The sequence below is a fragment of the Spodoptera frugiperda genome, chromosome 31, assembly GCF_023101765.2.
Source record: "Spodoptera frugiperda isolate SF20-4 chromosome 31, AGI-APGP_CSIRO_Sfru_2.0, whole genome shotgun sequence".
Classification (NCBI taxonomy): domain Eukaryota; kingdom Metazoa; phylum Arthropoda; class Insecta; order Lepidoptera; family Noctuidae; genus Spodoptera; species Spodoptera frugiperda.
Window position 1 is genome coordinate 4,984,545 of NC_064242.1, and position 24,830 is coordinate 5,009,374.

A 24,830-nucleotide genomic window follows, 5' to 3' on the forward strand; every position below is an offset into this window, starting at 1 on the left:
TCTAACCAGAGCCCCGGTAAACCCGCTAGGTAGTCCGCAGCTCCGAAATTTATTTTAAGCTTAGCTTTTTAGGAATGAAATAGGACATGAATTGAATGATGAATTTAGAGCATGCATGAAAAGACTGATGACTGTTGATGAAGCGAAAGAAGTATGTAAGATTCGTAGCAATTGGCGTTGCATTACCTCCGCCTTGCCATGGGAGACAGACGTGAGGATATGTATATAAATGAAACAAGTTTTAGTACACAGTAACTAAAGAGCAACAGTTTAATAACACAATATCAATATACAAAGAACCATAATGAATTTGTTAACATACACGTCACAGCTGAGGTCAGTCACCCACTTGTTGAAGGCACCAACTCGCATGTGGAGGTTTGGTAGACCGATGTTGACGATGCTGGTCACAGCGACCAACACACCTTGGTTCTCGTCAACCTCCGCCGGATCCCCTGTTTCGTAGCACACTAAGCCGCCACCTTCAGTTTCCTGAAAATTCAGACATCAACAACATCATGCCATTTTATCCCCGAAGGGGTAGGCAGAAGTGGACATTACAATGTATGGTGAAAAGTGGCTACTTTTCAGCATTTGTGTTATAAGTCCCATGTGATAGCGGGTGAGCCTATTGCCATAATATTGGTCAATGGTCATGATTCCAGACTTCGTGTAAACAGAAATTTTCGAAAAACACGAAAAAGGCCCAGTAATACTTTGCCCGACCCGGGAATCGAACCCGAGACCCCTTGTCCGGCAGTCGCACTTGCGACCATTCGATCAACGAAGAGTCAGAAAATTTAGAAATTGTAACAAATATCTCAGGATCTCCCCCTTCCCCTCCTATTTTACTAGTCAGTAGAGCCAATAATGACTGGCTGAAGGACTTCCGAAGTGCTTTGAATTAGACTCACAGGCTGTAGATGTTGATGGTAATATGCAGCAAAAAAAAAAAAGAAATCGATTCGAGAGCGCGTTCGCCGCTCTAAATGGCCGGTACGAATTAACCAACCAATTAGAGTGCCAAACGAGTTCTTGTTTCGATCTCGTTAAACGCAAAACAAACTTGTACTAAGCCCATCGGTTAAGTTATCAAAGACGCGATGTATCGTAAAAAAACAACTCACAGAGTACGCGTACTGGTTCCGATTATCAAATATAGTGCACATAAACAGTCTGCAACTTCTACACAGAAGCTTCTCGCATTCTTCTCTCTGCATCATTTCAACTTCTTCGGTATACAAATATTTAACAGCAGACCAACTCTGAAACAAGACAATATAATGTTATACACGTAATAAGAATATTAAAATATGTATTTATGATACCTAAGTGTGAAAGAACCTTGCTTCAGCACGAATGGACTGGCTCGACCGGAGTAATACAACGGCCACACAGAAAAACGACGTAAAACAACGCTTGCTTTGTGTGAATGAGGTTACCGGAGGCCCAATTACCCCCTTGCCCAATCTTCCAATCCCCGATTCTCCAGGAACCCTTAAATTCCTAACACCCAAAAGGCCGGCAATGCACTTGTAACGCCTCTGGTTTTTAACGTGTCCATGGGCGGCGATGATTGCTTACCATCAGGTATCTGCTCGTTTACCGGCTTATACCATCTATCTTCACTATACTTAAGTCACTTGAAACTTACCCTCGTTGCCTTCACTGCGGTTGCCGTACACACTCCATCAAAATCTTGTTCTATACTTGCGTACGGTATTTTATTAACGTAAGCATTGAAAACCCAGGGTTTAGTTAATTTCTGCAAATAATTACATACGAATAAGTTAACGTTTGTTGCTTGTAGATATTGCTCTTCAGACGTTAATATTATTTTTATTAAGTTTATTATATTTACGAGTACCTATGTTACTTTATTCACGTCAATATTAATTTATTAGTGGGCCTATTTTTTTTACATTTGATGGGTCGACGTTTGCCTGCTATCTCACCTGAATGATGATGCGGCCTACGATGGAGCACGTCTGCCCATAAACATCTATTTACTAGGGCTTTGAAGATACCCAGGTTATACTCATCAGGAAACACAGACTCCGGCAAAGAATTGAGCCCATATTGTTTTTTTTTCTGAAGTGCGAAATTGTTCCCAAAGAACACATATAATTGTGTATACAATAATACATAATTATTATACCATTTAAAAATAAATATCTTACAACAACAGCAAGGTTGAAAGCGGGAAATCTGTAGAATTTCTGCGTATACACATGCTTCAAAGATCGCCATTGTTCAATCTCTTCGTTATCTGATTCCTTGCCTAGAGTCTTGAGGATACCCGCCACAAACCGAACTTGATGGAACTTATGTCTTGGGCTGAAAAAAAAATACATTTCGTACACGATCGTAAACTTACGCGCCTATATGACGAGCAAATGATTTTAACTAAAAGCAAATACACTACTTATCCAAACGGTGTTTGTTTATTATAATTATCCATAAGAATCCCAATTTCATAGAGAAATTTAATTGAATTGAAGTATAGGAGAACCATGCTTCACGAATAGGCCGGCTGGATGAGAATGATACCACGGCCTCACAGAAACAATTTTCGCGTTGTGTTTCGTTACCGGAGCCTCAATACTGGGGGTAATTCCCCAATTTCCCTAATCCCTAACTCCCAAAAGGTAGACAACGTGGCGACAATATTGTAAAAACTTACTTCTTCCTATTGGTGAAGAAGCAGTTGGTTGAAGTTAATACCCTGTCTTCACGGATAATGCTACCGGCACAAAACGCTCGATACAGTAAGTTAGCTTTGTCGAACAATCTGAAGATAAGGACCTGGAAAGCAAATCTTGCAATGCATTCTGATCTTTAAGCCAACAAGTAAAGAGTTTATATTAAAAAAACTGAGGTAAATGGACACATTTCTTTTTCTTCGCTTCTATTATTTTATCACTAATGAATTATTTTGCTGAGGGAGTCCAAACAAGACTCAGTTGGTCATGTCCTTGAAACGTGTCGACTTTTTTACTTTGACCACAGAAGTTACACTGGACTTCATCATCAATATCATATCAACCATAAGACATCCGCTGCTGAACATAGGCCTAGCCCTAATGACTTCTAGATAAGCCAGTTTCAAGTGACCTGCATCCAGCCGCTCCCTGCGAGATTTATCAGGTCGTCTATCCACCTTGTGGGTGGACGACTCGAGAACCGTTTTGCTCTAGCAGCCGTCGGTAGCAGGGCCATGTGCCCTGCCTACTGCCACTTCAGCTTGCAGTGAACTTGTACCAATAAAACCAGATGAATAGGTAATTAAACAGGGATGACAACGGACTAAATAATTTCTGAAGTTCTTACATGATGTGGCCACTCCCCAAGTTGCACTTCATCACCAAAATTAGTGCGTAGTCTGTTGCGGCGGCTCTGTAATTATCAAATGTACTGAAGTGTTTACTTCTTTGGCAAGACAGCTTAAATTATTAGGCTCTTGATCAACTAGAACAGAAACTTTAAGGAATCTCTTTAAACAAAGAGAATAGTTCAAGAATGAGTAACCTTATTACATTGGCATCTAATAAGTAAATTACCTATGACATCTTATTGATTTTTAAGCGGTACAAGCTTGCAATTATTTTATCACTACATAGTATAAAACAAAGTCGCTTTCTCAGTCCCTATGTGCCGATGTATGCTTATATCTTTAAAACTACGCAACGGAATTGATGCGGTTTTTTTAATAGATAGTGATTCAAGAGGAAGATTCAAATGTATAATACATGCATAATATATCACTATTGCACCCATGCGAAGCTGGGGCGGGTCGCTAGTACATAAATAAATTAAAAATGTTAAAACTTACCCTCAACTGTACATTGGTTACATTTTCATAACTTAGAACTATGCAAGTACATAATACGGTAATGATTCCAAAAAAAGACCTGCCGAAAGTCACTTTTGGAGATTTTAGCAAGCAATCGTGTTAAAGGTTTTCATCGATACATGTAAAACGCATTAAAGAATAACATTTATATTACAAATAATATTTACACCGAAATTAATAACGCCGTGAGTGACATTTTTGACACAAACTGATCTGAAGGACTGACAACAGTTGCTTCATTACAGAACAATCAAACTTTTTCATCACAGAAGTTTGTGATTATGAATAATTAAAAAAAAACAACGCGTTTCAGTACGCAACCAAAATCCAAAAAGTATAATAAGTTCGGAATGCTCTATGTTTTGTGTTCAATGTTGTGGTGGCCCAGAGATTTAAGACGCCCGCTTCTCATACATGAGGATACGGGTTCGAAACGAAATGCCACTGTACAATGTACACCCACTTTTCACAATTTGTGTTGTTATAAGTTCTACGTAATAAAGGGTGAACCTATTGCTATATACTGGTCACAATTCCAGACTCCGTGCTACTACTGAGAAATTTTCCATAAATCGCAAAATGCCCAGCAATACTTTGCCCGACCCGGGAATCGAACCAGGAATGCATTACCCGGTAGTCGCACTTACGACCACTCGACAGACGAGGCAGTCAATTTAAGAACCCATACCATACTAAGTCATAATTTATTTTAAAAACATGTTAATCATTCGTATAGTTATTTTCTAATTAGTCTACCTATTACTGAACGCGAGGTCATCAGGTCATGCCACACACACGTGTGTGACACTAGTAATTGTCAACCAATTAGTTTCTAATTAAAACTCATTTAAAAGTTAATTAATTTATTAATTAATAAATAAAATAATTATACAAATGCAACATTATAAAACTTCATGCATCTACATTCATAGAATTCAATCTAATCTAATTAAATTGAAATTTAATCGAAACACTATTTTTATTATTAAAAACAGTTATCCAAAATATTAAAATTATTTAAAATAAATTAAATCGAAATATCACAATAATCCTCACTGTTTTGAGTTAGGGCTTTAACCTATTCGCCTTTTGTATTTTTTAAATCATCTGGCGTATCCACATCTTCTAATCCCCATAGATTAGTTCCATCACCAGTTCTTTTAGACCTCTGTTTTATCATTTCGTTCGAGACAGTCTTCAGGTCGTACGCCCATCCGATCCAAGCAAAGAAATCAATGAACTTCGTAGTAAAATTCAAACTATTGTTTCCAAGTTCAGCTGTGCGATAATCCCATGGAAAAACATGATGAAAATTATGGAAACCTTCCCCAAATGTTGCTATGGAAACGGCTATGTTTTGTGCTGGTAAAATCTTCTTGTCATAAGGTCTCTTTCCGTATATATGAGCTGCGCTGTTGACGAGGAAGGTGACGTTAAGGTTCATGATGTACCGCAGCATGGTGATGTGCCAGGCATTAGTCCAGGTCTCTCCCCAACAGTAGACTGGTATCAGTGTTGGTAAACCGAAGCAAACTGCCCCGATGAATGGTATGGCGTACCTGAGAAAAAAATAACGTTGTTAAATACAAAACATATTCACTTCTAATGGAGGATGGGGGATTCTCCGAAAAAGAATAAAGAACAGCTTATATAGTAACTTTTTAAATAAATTTTTGATATAGGCCGGACAACCAACTACTGTGCAAATTGTTGCGAATTATTTGTGCAGGGTCTAAATATTATCTTTGTGGATTTAAATCAATCGTCAATATTTGCTACCTTCATAGATACTATAGACTAACATATTTTGTAAAAATACTTACTTCTTCTGAAACCTCAGCACAGGATTGTTATAAATATCAGACATGTCAAGTTTCTTTCCTAATTTCTTGACATCAGGGTGTTTTCTCACCAACAGCCAACCGACATGCGAATAGAAGAATCCTCGGGAGGCATTGTGAGGATCGGCATCAGTGTCACTATACTTGTGATGGAGTCGATGGTTTCTCACCCAATCAATGGCCGAGTTTTGAAACGCAATGGAATTCATCACCATGAGAAGAATTTCTAAAGGCAGTTTTGCTTTATAAGTTTTATGCGACCAAAGCCTGTGGGCTCCAGCTGTAATTCCTACTTCTGCTACGACGAATAGAAAGAATGCTGGAAATAAATAAAATTATCATCAAAAATCACTTCTTTATCTGAAAGGTAATAAGTGTGGGAGTGCCATGCTACGGCACCACATGATACAACGGCCTCACAGAAAACTGACGTGAAACAAATCTAGCGTCGTGTTTCGTTGTGTGAGTGAGGTTACCGGAGGCCCAATTACGCCCTTTTCTTATTTTCCCAATCCTTGATTTCTCCAACAATCCTTAAATTCTTAACGCCTAAAAGGCACTTGTAACGCCTCTAGTGTTTCGGGTGTAGATGGGCGGTGTCGATTGCTTACCATCAGGTGAAGTAAAAAAGGTAAAGTAAATAAATACTGACTTTACTGACGTAATCTTTTAGAAGTAAGCTATGATGAAAATATCAACTTAGTATCACATGACGACTGCCTCGTTGGCTAGTAGAGTGGTCGACGGATTCGAGTTCTATTCCCAGATGGGACATCCACAAAGTGGATGTTACGTAGTATAATATGGTGATTCTCTGCCTACCCCCATCAATGATTATCAAGACGCAATTAATATCCACTTACCAAATAATATTGACGCCCATTTTGCCGAAGTGAAACACAAGTAAAGGCCGTATAGTCCAGCTACATGCCAATAAGTAAATGTAATGAGATTTGGATAAATTATTTCGAATTTTCTCTTTCCAGCTTGAGGTACCAGAGGCAGAGTTATTGTTTTCTCCTCTTTTTGTTCCAAAATCGTTGTTGTTTGTATAGTTTGAGCCATTTTTCACTTCTGAAACAAAACATAATAGTTATTCAGATAGCACAGTAGGCTGGGCAACTAGCTGCCGTGCGACATGTCGCGGGTTTGATGCATGGAACAACACTTTGTGTGTTCCACAAATTGTTGTTCCGGGTCAGACTGTGAAATGTATGTAAAATTATACGTTTATAAAAGCACCCAAGACACACATGATTTTAAAAAAATCTAGTTACGGTTTGGTTTTGAAAAATATGCCTCAAATTCACATTGGTGAAACCAATACCGTTAGTTTAGCACTAGCTTCTATCAGCGTCTTCGCTCGCGTTCCCATGGGATAAAAAGCATCTTATTACCCAAGTCAGCTCATACCCTGTATGTATACCCAATTTTATCAAAATCCCTTCAGTAGTTTGCGTTTTGGGTGTTCTGATTGGTTGGTTCATTCTCGCCAGCCGATCAGAGCCACAAACGCGCTTTGCGTTTCGTTTTCGTTCGTACTGTAATAGCATGATTTTAAGCACCAAAACTTCACGTAACTGACGTTAAGTTGTAGTTTCTGGAAAAACACGCTTAATGTTACGTTTAAACTGATGTATATGCACAAACGTAAGCAGTGGCGTTAGTAGTCATTCAATGATGTAAAGCAGATTGCATGCTAAGACTTAATAAAAGAAATTATAAATATTTAGTATGTAAACTAAACACTTATCAAATCACTAGTTGTTACGGCTGTGAATGAAAAAAAAACCCCTATGCTTTAACTATGTCTAGACAAAAAAAATGTATCTTGAAATGGCACCGTTTTCTTTTTTATATCTTTTAAGGGGTGGAAATCATCCAATTGGTTCTCCCGCCTTGGACGAGGTGAGAGGGTGTGTCAGACTCTTACTGACAAAAAACCACCCCGTTCCTACTCCTGCCTATCGAGCCGGAGCCCTGGTAACCCGCTAGGCAGTCCGCGGTTCCTGAAGTTGCACGTTGCACGGTTGCAATGTGGAAAATCCAAACAAAAAAACAAACACTTTGGTATATTAAGAATGAATTAATATTAATCCAGTAAAGGAAATGAGTAACATTCACTTTTCACCAGCTCTATTTGCGTCCAATAGTTATAATACGGCACTAAAGACCCTAGATAGCCGTACCCCGAACACAACCAAAATTCCCTACCACTGAGATTTTTGGAAATTATAAAAATTACATACTCTACATCTACAACTTACATTGTAATACTGATATTATGGACTACCTTAACACCGAGAAATAAGACGGAAAATGAAGGCCAACTCCACGAGTCGATCCTTTTAAAGTGTCATTAGTAGGTACTTTACTCTTCACTCATACATCAACAGGCTATGACTCGCTTCGTCATATTTATGGGAAATTCACGTTCATAAAAAACATTTTCAATATAATTTTAATACCATATTACTTCATTACACTCTCATTGCATAAGATATACAGCATAGGTATTAGACAAAGGTTTTTAAAAACTTATTCAGGAGGAGCAATCGTGTGAATAGAACGAAGAAATCGTTCATGTTTTCTGTCACCATGCTTGTTCAATGCGGGTTGGCGATTTCAAACTTATATTTAGAAGTTAAAAGCCCAAGTGGTGTCCAGGCAGTCTATGTAATCTTAGAAAGTACATATCCCTTGGAAAATGTCAGATTGGTACTCGCCGTTGGTATACGTTGGGCCACCTCTACACAGAAGGAATATACTCTTTTCTATTGATTCGGAAATACCGTTGGCGACAGTTCTGTACCCTTAGTACGAGTTTGTTTTACGTTTAATGAAATGGAAACGAGACCGCGTTCGGCGCTCTGATTGGTTGGTTCATCGCAACGGCCAATCAGAGCGCCCAACGCGGATACGTTTCACAGTTTTGCTGTGCGACGCAAAAAGTTTCGTGAAATATGCAGAGTTTTTACATAACAACCATCTATTACACAACTATTACAAAGTTTATATTTAGAGACCATAGTATAGGTTTCGGTCAAAAATCTTTTAATGGAAAAACCAATAAATTAACTACTTATGCAGGCTAATTATAGTATAGGTATTCTTTGTTAAAAATATTTAATTAATAATTGAACAGCTATTGTTCTTTTTTTATTATTTTAACGTTTAAAATAATTTATTAACGTGGCTTATCAGCATACATAATAAGGTAATTATAATTAGTTATTCATGTGATTATTTTTTAGTTTAATTTAAAAAGTTGTTTATTTTTTTTAGTAAAAAAATCAAAAATATGATGATATTACTTACTTATTTTGTATGATATTACTTACTTATTATGTCTTAAATATTACATAATTTTAAAGAAATTGAAGTACCTCTCCCATTGGCTACTGTACACAATAAATTAAAAAGTTTAATAAAAAATTACAAAAAGTAATCTTCACATTTGCTTTGGCAGGTTGGAATAAAAATCGCAGTTAAAAAGGTTCCAGTTTGTTCGAGAGCGCTGTTGCCCGGATTCTGCTAAATCAGTACCTAAGTTTTTAATCGGCTCTTGCAATACCCGCAAGAAGACTCGGGATGGTAACAAATGTATCTACTTAATCATCCAATATCAAATTAGTATGCAAATGGCAACATCATTTACTTATCACTCGACTACTTACTACATACTTACGCATTTTTAATCAATTGTAATACATAATTAAGATAGTGTTTATGTATGTAGATATTGAACTTAATACTCAAAATATTGACGTCATACAAATCCAATTGCCATTAACAGTTTCATTATATGTAAATAACCTATTTATAGAAGAGCTCTCATAGACACGCCCGTATTCTAAATATGATTGTTTTAACTGGTTAAGTAATGGTAGCCGAGCCTGATTAGGAGCACAGATGTGCTATGCTACGTTGTTGTGGATGCGTTTGGCTTCCACCAATCATATTTATTGGTACACACAGCTTAGCTTTATATGGAAAGATGCGTGCTGTGGATGCGTGTTATAGACGTGTGCTATGGATGTGTTCTATAGATGGTTAACCTACTACCTCGTGCACATTCATAGCACATCATACTCGCACCGCTACATAGCTTAGTATCAGTGGAAACGGTCACACAGTTTCACAACTTAGCTACTACATCTTCGCAACATAGTACATTTCTGTTGGAAAAACTCCTTGCAACTCTCCGCCTGCAGTTGATGCAAGCAGCATTTCGGCGTAAATTTTCTTATCCAATTAAATCCTTAATACATTTCCTTATGAGATTATGTCATTTCTTCGATACAATCTACAATCATAACCACTATATTATTTATAACATTTTTGACTGTTGTAGTATCAACCGTAAACATTCGCGTATGTTGTATAACAACATTATAATATAATATCAACATTAGACACGATTCTGATGTGTTTTCGTAGTAAACAAAAAATAAGTACAAAAGTTTGTATTGGAGACCCTAAAAATATTTTTTCAATTGTTATTTTTAGGAATTTAAGAGTTGTTGGGGTATCGGGGATTGGGCCTCCGGTAACCTCATTCACATAACGAAACAGAACGCAAGCGTTGTTTCACGTCGGTTTTCTGTGAGGCTGTGGTATCACTCCTGTCGAGCCCTATTCGACCCTTTCGTGCCGAAGCATGGCTGTAGTACACTGAATGTACTGTGTATAGTTACTTTTAATCGCTGACTAGTATTATATAAAAACAACATAATATACTACTCATTACTGAAATCTGTAATTTAATAGTTATGTAGAGATCTTCTCCCAGCCAGTACAACTGCAGGGTTGGTTATTTCAAAAGTCTTTGACTTTGACCTTAACTTTGAATTCAGTTCTCCAAAAAACGTCATTCAAATATCACATTTTGCTATCACAATCTCATAATTACCGTCTCTACGTAAATCCAATCTGATATGAAGATATACATCTGAAACTAGTCTTCCTAACAAAAACATAATGATGATGACAGTAGTTACTCTATCGTATCATCCAGAAAATATACATATATAAGTAATCTTCCTTATTGGTCGAGTATTTGGGGCAAGTAATCTCATGGAAATTCTCCGGTTTGACCATTCTTACTTTGACGTTTTTAATTAACACATAGAGAGCGATATAGAGGGCTATGCTCGGGGTTTCTTTGTGCGACAAAATCTGAAATATGGAAATTCACCAAAGAACAAGAGTAACAGACTAGCTCTCAAAATGTGCGAGCTAATGTGAAAGCCGTGATATTGTTAGGTTACTGAAACCTTTCTTAGTACTTACGTACTATAAACTGTAATTAAATTACCCTGTTATAATTACGAAATAACAAGTTTGATCGACACCTTCATTAATAAAGTTCTTCACGCAAAGCTATTATTATGCATTTTATGATTTCCAAATTATTATTGTACAAGTTGTACAAGTAGTAATGTAATTTAGATTTATGACTTGTTTAGCCTGGCCAGTTACAATATCAGACCACTACTATCCGTACTGGTATGTAATTCTGTTGTTTGTTACTAGTGAAGCCAAAAAAATATCGTGTTTACCCATCTAGTAATCTTAAATTCACATAAAATAATATTCTAATTTGGCCATTAAACTTTTGTTATGATGCGGAGATTTTTCAAAATCACGGCATTAAGTACTTGTCTGATTATTTCAGTAAGTTTTTTGAAAATCTTATTCAACGAGTGTTGACGTGGCTATTGGTAGTTCAGCACGCTAAAGCTGTTGATTACACTATAGGACTGATGGCATCCCGGAGCTGTGGACTGCCTAGCGGGTTATCGGGAGCTCCGGCTTGAAAAGCAGGAGTAGGAACGTGGTGCAGTAAGAGTCTGACACTCCCTCTTACCTCGCCCAAGGCGGGAGAAGTCATGGGGACAATTTTCCTCCCTCAAAAAAAAAGTAGCGACAGCATGCACTGGATTATGCAAGCGCGACAATCAAAGTCAAGAATATTAGGGAGCTATTGGATGGGACTATAAATCAATGGTTTATTTCAGCGAGTTTCGTAAACGTTTGTAATTTTTTTGTAAACTTTGTTAATATTGTCGTTATAACATTGTATTGAAGTAGTTAGTAAAACAAAGAAATACAGTGTTAATCAGGAAAGCGCAATACTTCGGAAAGGATTCATGTAACCACGGAAATAATTACGTTTTTGTTAGAAATTTTATTACTAACATTATTGGATAGCAGTCTTTATTGAACTTTTTTTATTAAAAACAAGCGTTGGCCCACACTAGGATTTACTCCTTTGTCATGGGTGCGTTTACAAACATACAAGTTTTATACACATCACACCCAGATCCGAAACAACATACTATGGATGTGGATCACACAAAGAGTTACTCTGTTCGGGAATCACACCCGCTACACGTTGTGCGGCAGCCGGTTGCCCAGTCACGACACCAACCGTGCAGTCTACTCTATCATTACTTCCTTTTACGATAAGATTATAACTAAGATAACATTGTTTTTACTACAACATAAAATCTTTATTATCCTAACAAAATTGATAGATGACTATAATAAATAATGACATCATAATAAAGGCCTTAGACAAAACGAAAAAGGGTGAAATAAAACATTGATGCGCCAACGCAAGCGGTTGTTAGCGCATGATTTGAAACACCTGCCAAGCGGAATCAAGTTCGCAATGCGCAGGAGTGGGCACTGAGTGGACGGAGCCCGTCCATCTCGTCATACCGTCAGCGTCCGACCGGAATGGCGTACACGTGCCTGCGTTCGCTCTTCGTTCTAACTTGTAAGTCTTTACATAATAATTTATAATAACTTTTTAATGTTTAAAGTTTAAAGTACCATATTCTTTTACGATGGTGTTTTTTTTTTATTGTTGCTGTGTTTCTGTGTAAAGTGGTCGTTTTGATACAAAATTGCGATAGGTAGTTGCGACGATAAGATAGGACTTATTTGAGGTGCTTCAAGTATTATTTTTCTTTGGTAAATTGTCGTTGATTTGTTTTTCTATAATAATTGAGGCTTTGTTGATTTCCGTAGTGTTATGGAATTTGGTAGAATTAATACAAAACGTTCAAATTGTTCAAATAAGATAACCTGACTTATCACAGTAACTAAGACTTTAAATATCCTAAAATCAATGTATTCATAGTGCCAATTAATAATGTACCTAATCCCAAAATATACAAGGATTATTTTCTAATAAATCCAAAACATTTTTAATTATTTTGACATCGTTATAATTCTACAGTTACAGTTCTCTCTTTTTTTCATTTCGTTTCGTTTCGAAACAGGTAATTCAGGTTCATTCAATGAACTTTAACAATGAGTGATCACATTTTTATTGTTGTCATTTTTATTATCTTATAGTTCTCAATGAATATCGTCGTATTTTAGGGAGTACAATACAAAAACCATTAAAACTTTGACTATAAACGTATGTATGTTTATTATTCTATACTCGTATATCATGTCATTGAACTCTGTCTCCTATATTATTACATACTCGTAAACGTCTGGAATGGTTTTGATAAAATTTTATGCATTGTTCTTGAGGTACAGGTTTTATTTGTCACATAGCTTCTGCCAGCGGCTTTACTTCGGTAAAAAGTATCCTATCACCCAAATCACCTCATGCCCTGTCTCTACTATTTCATCAAAATCCATTCAGTAGTGTCAGCGTGATTGTGGGAGAAACATTCAAACAAACAAACTTTCACAATTGTAATATTAGTGTGATTGATGTGAATAGGTAGCGCTGAATTCGAATGGTAGATTGTAATTATTGAAGCGGCTTTTGATCTGTATGTACCTTTTAAAAGTCTAGCAGTAGACTGTCGAGGGATATTGATGTTAGAACTTACAAAAACTTCAATCGCACTAATATCACAAATGTGAATGTTTGTTTCTTCGTCAATCAGACTGAAACTACTGAACTAATTTTATTGAACTTTGGTATACAGACAGGATACAAGCTGACTTGGGTGATAGGATACTTTTTATCCCTCGGGAATGCGAGCGAAGCCGCTAGCAGAGGATAGTATATAATAATCGAATGTGCTCGTATATCGATAAACTTGATCGTAAATAACATTCATTTGTAGATAACCACCTTCTATTTGAAGGATATTTATGGGAGAAAGTAAAACAAATGGACAACACTAAAAGTCACAACGAGCAATAATTGTTTCTTGTAAGAAACATCCTATATCATTGTTAAAATACCACTAGTATTAGCACTCAATTGTATTCTTTAACTTTATTAAAATAGCGTGCATAATTGCAGTACATTTTCGTCTATTGAACTTAATTGTCCAAAGATGTATAGAACTTAACAACTTCCAACTTTCCATTATAAGTACGAAATCTCACTAAACTTCCAGAACCACGAAAAAAAAACAAAACAAAACATCACCTACTGTTAAGTTATTCAATTTTACACTGTAATCTTATGTAAATAAGGTACAGTTTATTGTTACGCTATATCTAAACGTACCATTTACCAACGGTAAGTGTTACGCTCCATAGTCAGTTATGCTAAGGCATGTAACGTTTGGTATCAATACAAATAGTACACACGAACAATTGTAGCGTTATGTGTAAGCGAGTGTGTTCAATGTATTGCCGGTATGTCCAGTGTAAGATGACCTGTAGATTGGAATGTGTGGTTAATAAGCTTGGGTCTTATTATCTTGGTGTTTACAACGTAACTGACTAGTAATTATGTTGGGATAATATTGGTATATACCACTAGTATACTTTTGCGTAACAGGAATATACGTTGAATGAAATCCTACTAATATTATAAATGTGAAAGTTTGTATGTTTGTTACTCCTTCACGTCAAAACGACTGAAGGTATCGAGATAAAATTTCGCCGCGTCTACGCACGCTACTCATGATGAAGAGTCCCTCTGTGACTCGAAACTAGTAGAGCTTTTCGCCATTAATTTACCCGAGTAAACCGTGATTTGTAGTTAAATTAATGTCTTACGATAGTTATTATAAAAACCACAGACAAAAACTGTACCTACACCAAAATTTTAGTCAGTGCGTCAGTTGTCAATGCCAAAATTATTCACGTGCATTAATGGAGAAAAGTTTGACAAACGTGGGATGTAGATTCTGCAACAGTCTCATAGCCAAAAGCGTCCACTCGAGTAGGCTAACGTTACATTGTTGGGCCAAGGGCCTCACGGAGAAACTTCTGGACATAGCGCATATTTGGAAATTCCTATCTCTTGAGCCCTAACCACCGGTAGCTTGGATTTCTCCCGTTACTGGTGAACTATATTTAAAAATGTATTTACCACGTATTAAAAATAAACAAAGGAATATAACTCTAAAATAAATAAATGCAAAAATAAATGAGTTAATATTCAAACGTACATTACAAGTTATTATAAGTTATTAAAAAAAGTTATATTTAAAAATACGCAATGACGTCAGATAACCAAAAATATATGTAAGTATATTCTTATTTAGAGCAATAACCTAGGTAAAAATGAATACATTTAAACATTATGACTCGAAATGATAATGATTGTAATTCGGTTTCATCAAACCAAATTGGTACCCTTAGTATGAATTTGCGTTACGTTTAAAGTAATCGAAACGAGAGCGCGTTCGGCTCTCTGATTGATTTATTCAAACTGACAAATCAGAGCGCCGAACGCGCTCTCGTTTCGATTACTTTAAACGTAAAGTATACTTATACTAAGGGTACGGATTGGTTAGTTTATTGAGCCGGCCACCTTATAAAACTTTTGTTTTATGAAGTCTGTCTGTGTAACTCTAACTAGTTATCTGTGTTAATCCGAGAACCAGAACCAAGCATCATTATGTATATTTTTCTCTATGAAGCCAATTTCTATCACCTTCTTTGAATAACTTTGGAATGTATCAGTACTTATCTCATCATTTTCTCATAATACGCTAAGACTTACCGGTATTGTAAACATTTTCTATTTCAAACAAAGAGCAGGAAACAATCGTGTTTACAATAATCTCATAATATTTTGTATTTCTATTCAATAATCCACGGTTAATGGAAAACATTGCGTTAATCTATACTGGAATATTATCTCTGTCTGGAGATTATACTAAGAACTGTGTTACATTTCTTCGAACTTCAATAGTTCTAATTTTTTTAACTCTAAAGATTTTGGTAAATTAACTCGTCTAATAGCCTAAATTATACCTACTTTACGATCCATGACATATGTATATATTTCCGCCTAAAGAAAAACTTCTTTTACGATACACGAAAATATCTAACTCATAGACATAAATAAACATGGTAAATATCTCGTCTCACGTTCTAATGATAGTGCATTATAATTCGGCACTGTTGCAAGCGCCATGACCACGAATAATTTGGAGTATAAGCGAGTGAATGTTTATAAGCAGAAAAATCGGTCTACCATCTTTCTAGTCCGTTTTTTTACAACCACTGTCACTTGTATCACTTACAACTCGATTCACTTCTTAACACACAAAATAAATATCGGAAACTCATAGACATCAATAAACATGGTAAATATCCCATCTCAAGTTCTAATGATAGTATCGGTTAAATGATTCTGCCATAGAGTGTTGGTATTATGTAAATAAATCTCTGTTTCATTTTATCTACCAATAGTACACTTATACCTAAAACTAACCTCTTTGTCGATGTTATCAAAAATATTTTTCACTTCAAGCACTTGTGTAACCACTGTGTAAACTAAATCGTTTATGAATCAGTATTAATGTAATTTTGGATATTAATACATACCTCACTATGTAGGTATTATAATACTATGACATCGCGTCCAACAAGTAAGTATAACAAAAAATGAATTCTATTATCATCGAATAGACATCTACATAATTCAAAAATAGAATAAATAATGTATAATACACAAACACAAGGTCAAATGTCTGCAAATATGTAAATAAGACAAAATAAATTGTGCCCGTTGCCTTACTGGATTAAAAATATTCAATAAACATATCCAAGTCTGAATCAGACCATATCCATAAGGGTTTAGGTCTAAAATCCCACAAAAAAAATGTAAAGATCAGTGGAATCATGGAATGGAAGTGAAATTTGTTTCTCGGTTTGTCGAATAACAAAATTTCTTGTGTAATCTCTTCAAAATTTATTGTATGTGCATACCTATTTCATTAAATCTACTAATCAATATCAGACGTAAAGAGCTGATAATCATGCGGTTTATGAATACTTAAACTTATACAAGATAAGAAAGACAGGTTATATGTCTAAAACTTACCGATTAATAAATATTTAAAAAAGAAATGTTTTCAGAATAAATACAAAACTAAGCCATTATCAGCCACAAACACAACTAAGGAATAAAATAGCAAAACGAGTCGGTATTTATATATATTTCATTATTATAATAATAACCGTTTTCAAATTCAGTAAGCACAGAAAAAAATATAAGTATCTACCTATGTTACCACCAAAATTCGGTGGTTATACATATTATCTATATTTAAAATTATTATAATTAATATCACTGACGTCGAATGCGGTTAAGCAAAATTATAACATAAAATTAAAAGCAAAAAATTATAGTACTTATAATTTTAAAATGATGAATATGACTGAAAATTTAGGTAGGCTATTTTTCGGTCATTAATTTTATTTACGTTTTTTATAGTATAAGCCGGTAAATGAACAGACGGATCACCTGATGTTAAGCAATCGCCGCTGCTCATGTACACCCGAAACACGATAGGCATTACAAGTGCATTGCCAGCCTTTTGGGGGTTAGGAATTTTAGGGTTGTTGGGGTCCAATCCCCGATTTCAAGTGAGGTTACCGAAAGCCCAATTACCAGGGGGTTATAATTACCAGGGGGTAATTGGGCTTGGGTTGATATAATGAAACATAATAGTATTTAGCACACAACTAAACACAACGCAATCGTTGTTTCACGTCGGTTTTCTGTAAGGCCGTGGTGTCACTCTGGCTGAGCCGGCCTATTCGAGCCGAAGCATGGCTCTCCCAGACTTAAGTGTAAATGCCTACGTTCCTATATGCCTATACAAAAAAAAATCGAGTCAGAAGTCAGCAAATAAGGTAATGTTACAAACTACTTAGTACTAAGTGACAAAGTGTACAAATTAATTGGAAAGTACGATGTCAGACGACACAGTTTCTGTTTATCATTCAATGTTGATCTAACAATACAGTTTGTCACCAAGTTCTTACAATTCCCATAGTGAACATCATTGTTTTACTCATGGAATGTTTTCCCATTGAAAAAGGTTGAACACGTTTGTACCGCTATTTCGAGAATGTAAATAAAAGAAACGTGTTTGTGGAACCGATGTTCCAAGAGATCAGTCAATAGAAGATAGTCAGTTTTGTACGGAATGGTTATAATGTCTTCTGAGTAAGTACTTATATATCAAATAGATCTAATAATTACGAAATTGTTTATTTAGGGCACACATTGACATTAAGAATATTCCTAGATTTATTCTACCTACACATAAGTAGGTTGGTATGTCTTTACATGGTCTTGCAAGATGCCAAAGTATAATCTATGAATCATACAAACACAAAGCTTACTTAGATTTATGTTTCTTTTGCTAGAAGAAAATAGAAAATATGATTATGAAGCATTATCGTTAGAACTTAAAACGGGATATTTACCATGTTTATTAGTTTTTGTGAGTTTCCGATATTTCGATGCAAGCGCCATGATCTCGGATCAACCTGATTACCTTCTGCCATAAAACATCTAACATCTAACATGGATAGTTTGAATAACCAAACCAATATAAAAGTTCCAATTTAAAATACAGAGCTCCAATATCAAAGTAGAGGAGTCTGGAAAAAATCAATCATGCATTCGCGTTCATGTAAACATTGCACACAGGAATCAAAGCGTGGCTGATCAACGTGCTAACAATTTAGAACTAAGTTCTTCCGACAAGTACAATCAGAAACTTGACACGTTATGTGAATCTAACACATCCATCAACTTCAAATTAAAACAGTAACCCACACTTAAACGCAATTAAATAATAACCAAAGATTACATTACTAAAGGCTCCACGCAACTGTTTGATTGTAAAAAGTATAAAATTGAAAAACTAAAGATGCATTCACGCATCCAAAACGCTCGTTAAAACCAGACATTAACATTTTTATTACCGGTCTATATTTGGTAATAGTGTAAACTAGTTTAATTTGACGCTTCATCGGTAATTTACTACCTTTACTTGTTGGCTGTTATCGATCCACTTGACTGCAGATAACAATCCTCAAAAAAAGCTTTCGAATGTTTCGTAAAATTGTATAAACACTTTAATTCCAATTAAAATTGCAAAACGTATGATAATGTGAACGTTCATTAGATAAGGATCAAAGCGAGCTTGGTAATCGAAGAAGTCAATAGCCATAGGAATCTAAAACCTATGCATTGATCGATCAAGACTATGTAAAAATTAATTGAGAAATGAGATCAACTGTTCATATTTAAATTAGAACCAAGTTTCAGAACAAAAAATAGGTTAGGTAATCTTAGGTACATATCTTACTATAATATAACCCTTTTTCAATGTAATGATAACCATACTATTCAACTAAAACAAAACAATATGGTTCAAAGGTTCTAGACATAACTCAAAGAACATAAAGATGACCATCAAATATTAACTTGAGCAAGAACTTAACAAATCTTAATGTCGATACTTAGGTGTGTGACACACCGTGTGTCCCAAACATATCAGGCATTCAATACAACACAAACATATTACATGTAAAAACTTCTTGATGGATAGATTTTATCATGTAGATGTACGTTTGGAGGCCTCGTTTTATATTAGGTACTCTTAAAACCTACTTACTTAATTTTTAACTATAATTTTATATCTAATCCCAAATGTAAGAAAGTCGTATATTGATTAACAATGCCGTAGGTTGATTCATAAACTAACAAATTCCTTAGCTTGTCACTGCAGCTGCTAGTTCTAGTAATAGTAAATTGTAATTAACTTCCATAAATTACACTCTAACACCAGGTTATTAAGTTCAAAATTGTGTAACAAGTATCATAACAATGCTAGATACTTTAAATATGTGGAATTCCAATGAATTTATGAATCACAGACTCGTTTATGCAAAACGTGTTTATTTTTATAAACTTGTATCTTGATCGTGATTGAATTCTTTAAACCTTAATTCTTAGTAGTTAGTTTATTTGAGAAAATAAAATAAGGCAACTGAATATTATGATGACATCGTCACAAATAATCACGTAGGAAAAAGGAACAAATAAAAATATTCATAATACGAATAAATAAAGAAATCAGCTTGTATGTTGAAGGGAGTGGTTAGTAAATATTTTAGATTCAGTTTAACCGGGAAAATCTGAGAAAGGCCTACGAACGAAGCAAGGACGAGACCGATGTAAGCTATGAAGCTAAATCGGTCGAAACGCTACAAAGTCTCACAGCATAATTATTAAATGTGTGGTCGTTCCTACTGATACTAAGTTGTTGCACTGATATTAAGTGCGAGGAAGATGCGCATCAGGAGTATGCGATGTATCGATAGTAGGGAAGCCATCCATAGCACGCATCTTTTCATATAAAAAACATAGTTTAACTGAGCCCGTTTCCACCAGTGCTAAGCTATGTGTACCAATTAATATAATTGGTGGAAGCCAAACGCATCCACAGCAACGTAGCATAGCACATCTCTGGTGTAAAAGCACCCTTAGTTCTGTTTAGGCATTACTATAACTAACCAAAGATATAATATATTTCCCCGTAAGATAGAAGGCAGACATACCTGACAGAAACTATGTATAATAAAAGATCGCGTGTTTCTCACTTCATTCGAATCGCATAACAATGGGTAACAAAGCAAGACATACGAGTATTTTTTTACTACGATACTTATCGATCAACGTGAGTAGTCGTAAACAGTTTGTTATTTATTTAGATAAACATTCAATCATTTATTCAATAATGTATATGCAACATCAAATCGCAATACACCCAATACTTTGTTACTTCTTTACACATTATCTACTTAACCAATCTTCTTAAAATGTTGCATATCGTATAGTTAGGAGTACGGAGAAAGGCATGCTAATTTAACACAAGTAAAGCAATGGGTAAAAGCTAGTCAATAACAAACAAATCGTAGGTAGTTTTATAATGTACGTATCCGTTTATATTTTAGAGTTTGTAAAGGTACCTACGGTTGAATGAACACTGTGAAAGTTTTGCCTCACCTACAATGCGTTCATTGTGTAATATGGAGCATGCGATTTTTTCAATGTAACTACTAAAGGGTTCCGTCCGTTCGTTCCAAATGCGGGACTTGAAAACTGGTTCCGACAAGACGGGATCTGATGTTGCAAATGTGCGTTAACCAACAGGGATATGTTCGTTTTGTTTATTATCTCGCTGTTACTATGCTGATGTTATCCTGTTTTACCGTTTGAATTAAAGTTATAAGTTGGCCGATTGTATTTTTATCAGAAAGGAATTTAAGGAGAAATAGGAACTAAACATTTCTGCAAATATTTGTGACTAAATCAGATTTTATCTTCTTTCCAGTGTTACAACTATGCCGAGCTGAAATATCGGATTCGTTACCAGAATCCTGGTATTCCGCAAACGTGATCAGTGATGGCTTCCAACCTAAACCAATATCGGAGATATTTTCAACCGGGCCGCCATTTTCCACAACAAATCCAATTGTTGTTTTGCCGAAAGAATCCAGTTCCGTGCCGGACGAGATCTTGTTATTATCAACGTTAGCACCGCCAAGGAAAATTTCAACGACTGGGTCTTCAGAATTTACAAAAATATCAACGGCAGCATTAGAGTCTTCGACGCCGCTACCTCCGACGTTCCACACGATACCACCTTCATCAGTACAAACATCACTACCAACTACATACCAAACAACACCATCCACATTTCTACCCTCGTCTTCAACATTTGCACCACCATCATCGTTTTTGCCATCGTCATCTACTTTCCTACCTTCACAATCAACTACGCAGCAGCCACCAATAGTAACAGATACCACAAAAGTAACTCTACCGTCGTCCCAGTCAACATTTTCGTTCCAACCAGAGCTACAACAAACCACTTTATCACTACCACAACCACAACCACCATCTTCATCCCAACTTTCGCAACAAATACGACTGGATCTAGCTCCTCAAGGGCTCTCAATACAAACAAATGCTCCTGCCCAGAACGTGCCACAACCCACAGCAGGACCACAGTCTAACTACTTTTTGGTGTACCAACAAGCGCCGCAGTCCATTCAAGGTTTTCCAACTGGAACGTCGCAAGAAGCACCTCAATTCAGTACAGCTGCTCCCAGTACTAGTACAGGAACACCAGCAACGGTGATCATTCAACCAGCCCCGACGGTGTCTCCCCCTTCCACTCGTACTACGCCACCCTCACCAACGACTCCACTCCCATCAACAACTCGAGTGCAAACGAAACCGACAGCAAGAACTAATAGAGGTTGCAATAACGTTACAAACAATCTTCCAGCGTCGAGGTTATCAGAATTAGGACCTCTAAGAATCAGAGTGCTTGCCCCCAGTGGTTCTATAACGAACGTCAATTTTGTCGCTAAAACCACGACCACGAAAAGACCAACTACTACCAGAACTCGAAAAACCAGCAAACCTAAGAAAAATACTTACGAGTTTTGTATAGACGGCTGCAGAGGGAAGAGGGAGCCAATATGTGCTGCCCCACTTTCCACTACCTTCCTGGATCCCAAAACTTTGAAGGGCTTCCCGTCGGTTTGTCATATGGCTTGCCATAACTCCTACAGAAAAGATCGTAAGTATTCATTTTATTACATAGATATTAAATAAATTCGATTTGAATTTGACCCAAACAAAACTTTATCGCTTCTGATTGTGACACATTAAACCTATGCATTAATCAATTAGATGGGTACCCGTACAAATGCATGAAACATTTAATTCAACATGTCAGTCAGATACACATCAACGTCGTTTTTTTTTATTTAGGTAAGCACTTGTCGTACAAAAAACTACGTTGAAGTAACTGAAACAAATCCAACCGGGTTAATGCTGAAATCGCACGTCAGTGTGCCGTTAAAAAAATACGATTTCCTCAATCGATGAATGAATGAATACCTAATCTTTCAACGCAAACAGAGCATACAAAACTAGCGTACCTATAAAAAAAGTATCCTACTTTAAAATTATATCGAATTCCACATTGTTAGGCGTATGCTTTATACCCACTTAGCAAACTGCAATTATTATTAGTAATAGGCAGGTAGGTACTTGGTAAACGTAACGGTTTAAAACAGGTTTCTGTATTTAGATCACTGTTACATACAATTTTACTAAAAATATGATGTTTACGATTTCCTTTTGACACCTAGTCATACAGGTATTAAATTGAGTATTATGTGCCAATTAATGAGTACCTACTGAATAAAAATCATACCACCTCGCACGTGTTACGAAGGTGATTACTGGCTATTAAAATCCTAAGTTGCGTGTTATTTTACAACGTTTTAAATATAACACATTAGGTAACACTTGGTTAATTAGTTAATTATTAATAGAAACAATCCTTGAGAAAATCAAACCAATAAAAAGTGCATTCTTCATTTCTCAAGTTACTTTACAATTTCACATTTTTGTAGTGCTATAGTTAAGAGACTGGTGTCTGTTAGAGGTTGAACCTGTGTTACAGATCACCAGGCCCAGGTGACCCCCGGAGACATTGAATTGAACTGAACTATATAATATAGTATCCATGATTTTATAATACCGCCCCTATAACAACCAATAATTTTATTGCTCTTACCTTTTACAGCTTTTGAAAAGGTCCTGGACGGTCGCTGTGGCAGGCTCCGCACGCGAATCAAGACAGTCGACTCCAACACAAAGTTGAAGAGAGATGAATTAAACAAGGCACAGTATTTCCTCGACAACAGCGGTGGTAAAACTATCGTTGAAGTTTCACCTTTAAAATAGAATAAAAAAATATTTAGAAGTACCTACTTACTTGTAAGAAAATGATGCAAACATTTAGTATATTACCCACCTGGTCGAAACATGAATGGGACTCATGTGTAAAAACTTAAGTCAGATGTTAGTACTTAAGTTCTTTAAAACCATTGCTTCTACAAGTACTGAACTATATAGTATCAAGGGATAATGGCGTTTTATACTCGATTAGGATATTTAACCCTCAATGAGCTTCCCTTACATTTAAGTGAACGAACAAATATTTTAGAATCGAGTATGGAGAAGCGACTCAACATCGATGTATTGAGAATAGAATAAGTTATTAATTTAGTGTTAGTAAAATTGTTATTAATTTAGGTGTACATGAAATTATGCAAGAGATTATGTGTTGTAAACTTGTATCGGTGTTTTAGAGGCGGATCTAGATTTCCAGCAATTTTAGCTTACATTAAAAACTGCTACTTAATACATACCTTAAAATAACACCATTGTAAGGGGGATTTTTTACTACTCAAAAGTCATAGAAATCTATTGGGAAATAGATATAAAACAATAGGGTTCTAATAAAAATAATATGATGTTGCTGTTTCGTGCAATAGGAAAGTACCTAAGGGGTAGAAAATATGATAATATTTACTATTTACTGGAAACACACACATAGATCGGTATTGAACTTTAAACATATCATAGCTGGTGTTACTATCATTCTTTTGTCTATAGAATACAAAAAAATACATAGACAGTTGTATTATCTATCAGTTTCTATAAGGCGCCTGTAAAATTGGCCATTACACTGTATTTTTATCTTATTGAACTTTACTTTTTATGATAATCACAAACATGACTGCAATTTCGACTGATTTATTTAAGCTGATAGTTTTATTGAGATTTCGTAACTACTGTTCATAAAGTGCATTAGGAAAAATAAACTTAATTGATAATACAATAAAATTGTTAATAAATTGAGACTTTTACTGCACTTAAAGTTGAAAGTAATGATATTATACAACTGCGTTTTCTACTTGTGTAAGACATGTTTTCTTTTTAATTCCGTCCATAAAATGTACATAAATATTACTTATTTAATAATGAATAAATAAACACGTTTTACAATTTCAGT

General features: G+C 35.6%; 3 protein-coding genes across 4 annotated transcripts; 1 reads left to right on the forward strand and 2 right to left on the reverse strand.

The window, feature by feature from the left end:
* Positions 1 to 245: 245 nt before the first annotated feature.
* LOC118276006 (uncharacterized) lies at positions 246 to 3,943 on the reverse strand (the record flags this gene model as incomplete). The annotated part of the gene is made up of 7 exons (XM_050707180.1): positions 246 to 492; positions 1,128 to 1,265; positions 1,655 to 1,765; positions 2,181 to 2,337; positions 2,684 to 2,805; positions 3,331 to 3,396; positions 3,833 to 3,943. Coding segments are annotated over 7 exons (927 nt in total), but the record flags the coding sequence as incomplete, so codon positions are not given.
* Positions 3,944 to 4,699: 756 nt separating this feature from the next.
* On the reverse strand, positions 4,700 to 23,708 carry LOC118276125 (acyl-CoA Delta(11) desaturase). Of its 2 annotated transcripts, none has more exons than XM_035594310.2 (4): positions 23,547 to 23,708; positions 6,558 to 6,768; positions 5,677 to 6,013; positions 4,700 to 5,412 (listed from the first exon to the last, which is right to left on the reverse strand). In XM_035594310.2, exons 2-4 carry the CDS (start codon positions 6,757 to 6,759, stop codon positions 4,932 to 4,934), a joined length of 1,020 nt encoding a protein of 339 aa, XP_035450203.2. In that variant the 5' UTR covers positions 6,760 to 6,768; positions 23,547 to 23,708; the 3' UTR covers positions 4,700 to 4,931. The 2 variants fall into 2 exon arrangements, with proteins under 2 accessions (XP_035450203.2, XP_050563155.1); XM_050707198.1 differs by lacking the exon at positions 23,547 to 23,708 and adding an exon at positions 7,962 to 8,074.
* Positions 12,312 to 24,824, forward strand: LOC118276124 (mucin-2). Its single transcript, XM_035594309.2, has 3 exons — positions 12,312 to 12,478; positions 21,282 to 22,538; positions 23,556 to 24,824. Exons 1-3 carry the CDS (start codon positions 12,439 to 12,441, stop codon positions 23,714 to 23,716), a joined length of 1,458 nt encoding a protein of 485 aa, XP_035450202.2. The 5' UTR covers positions 12,312 to 12,438; the 3' UTR covers positions 23,717 to 24,824.
* Positions 24,825 to 24,830: the final 6 nt, after the last annotated feature.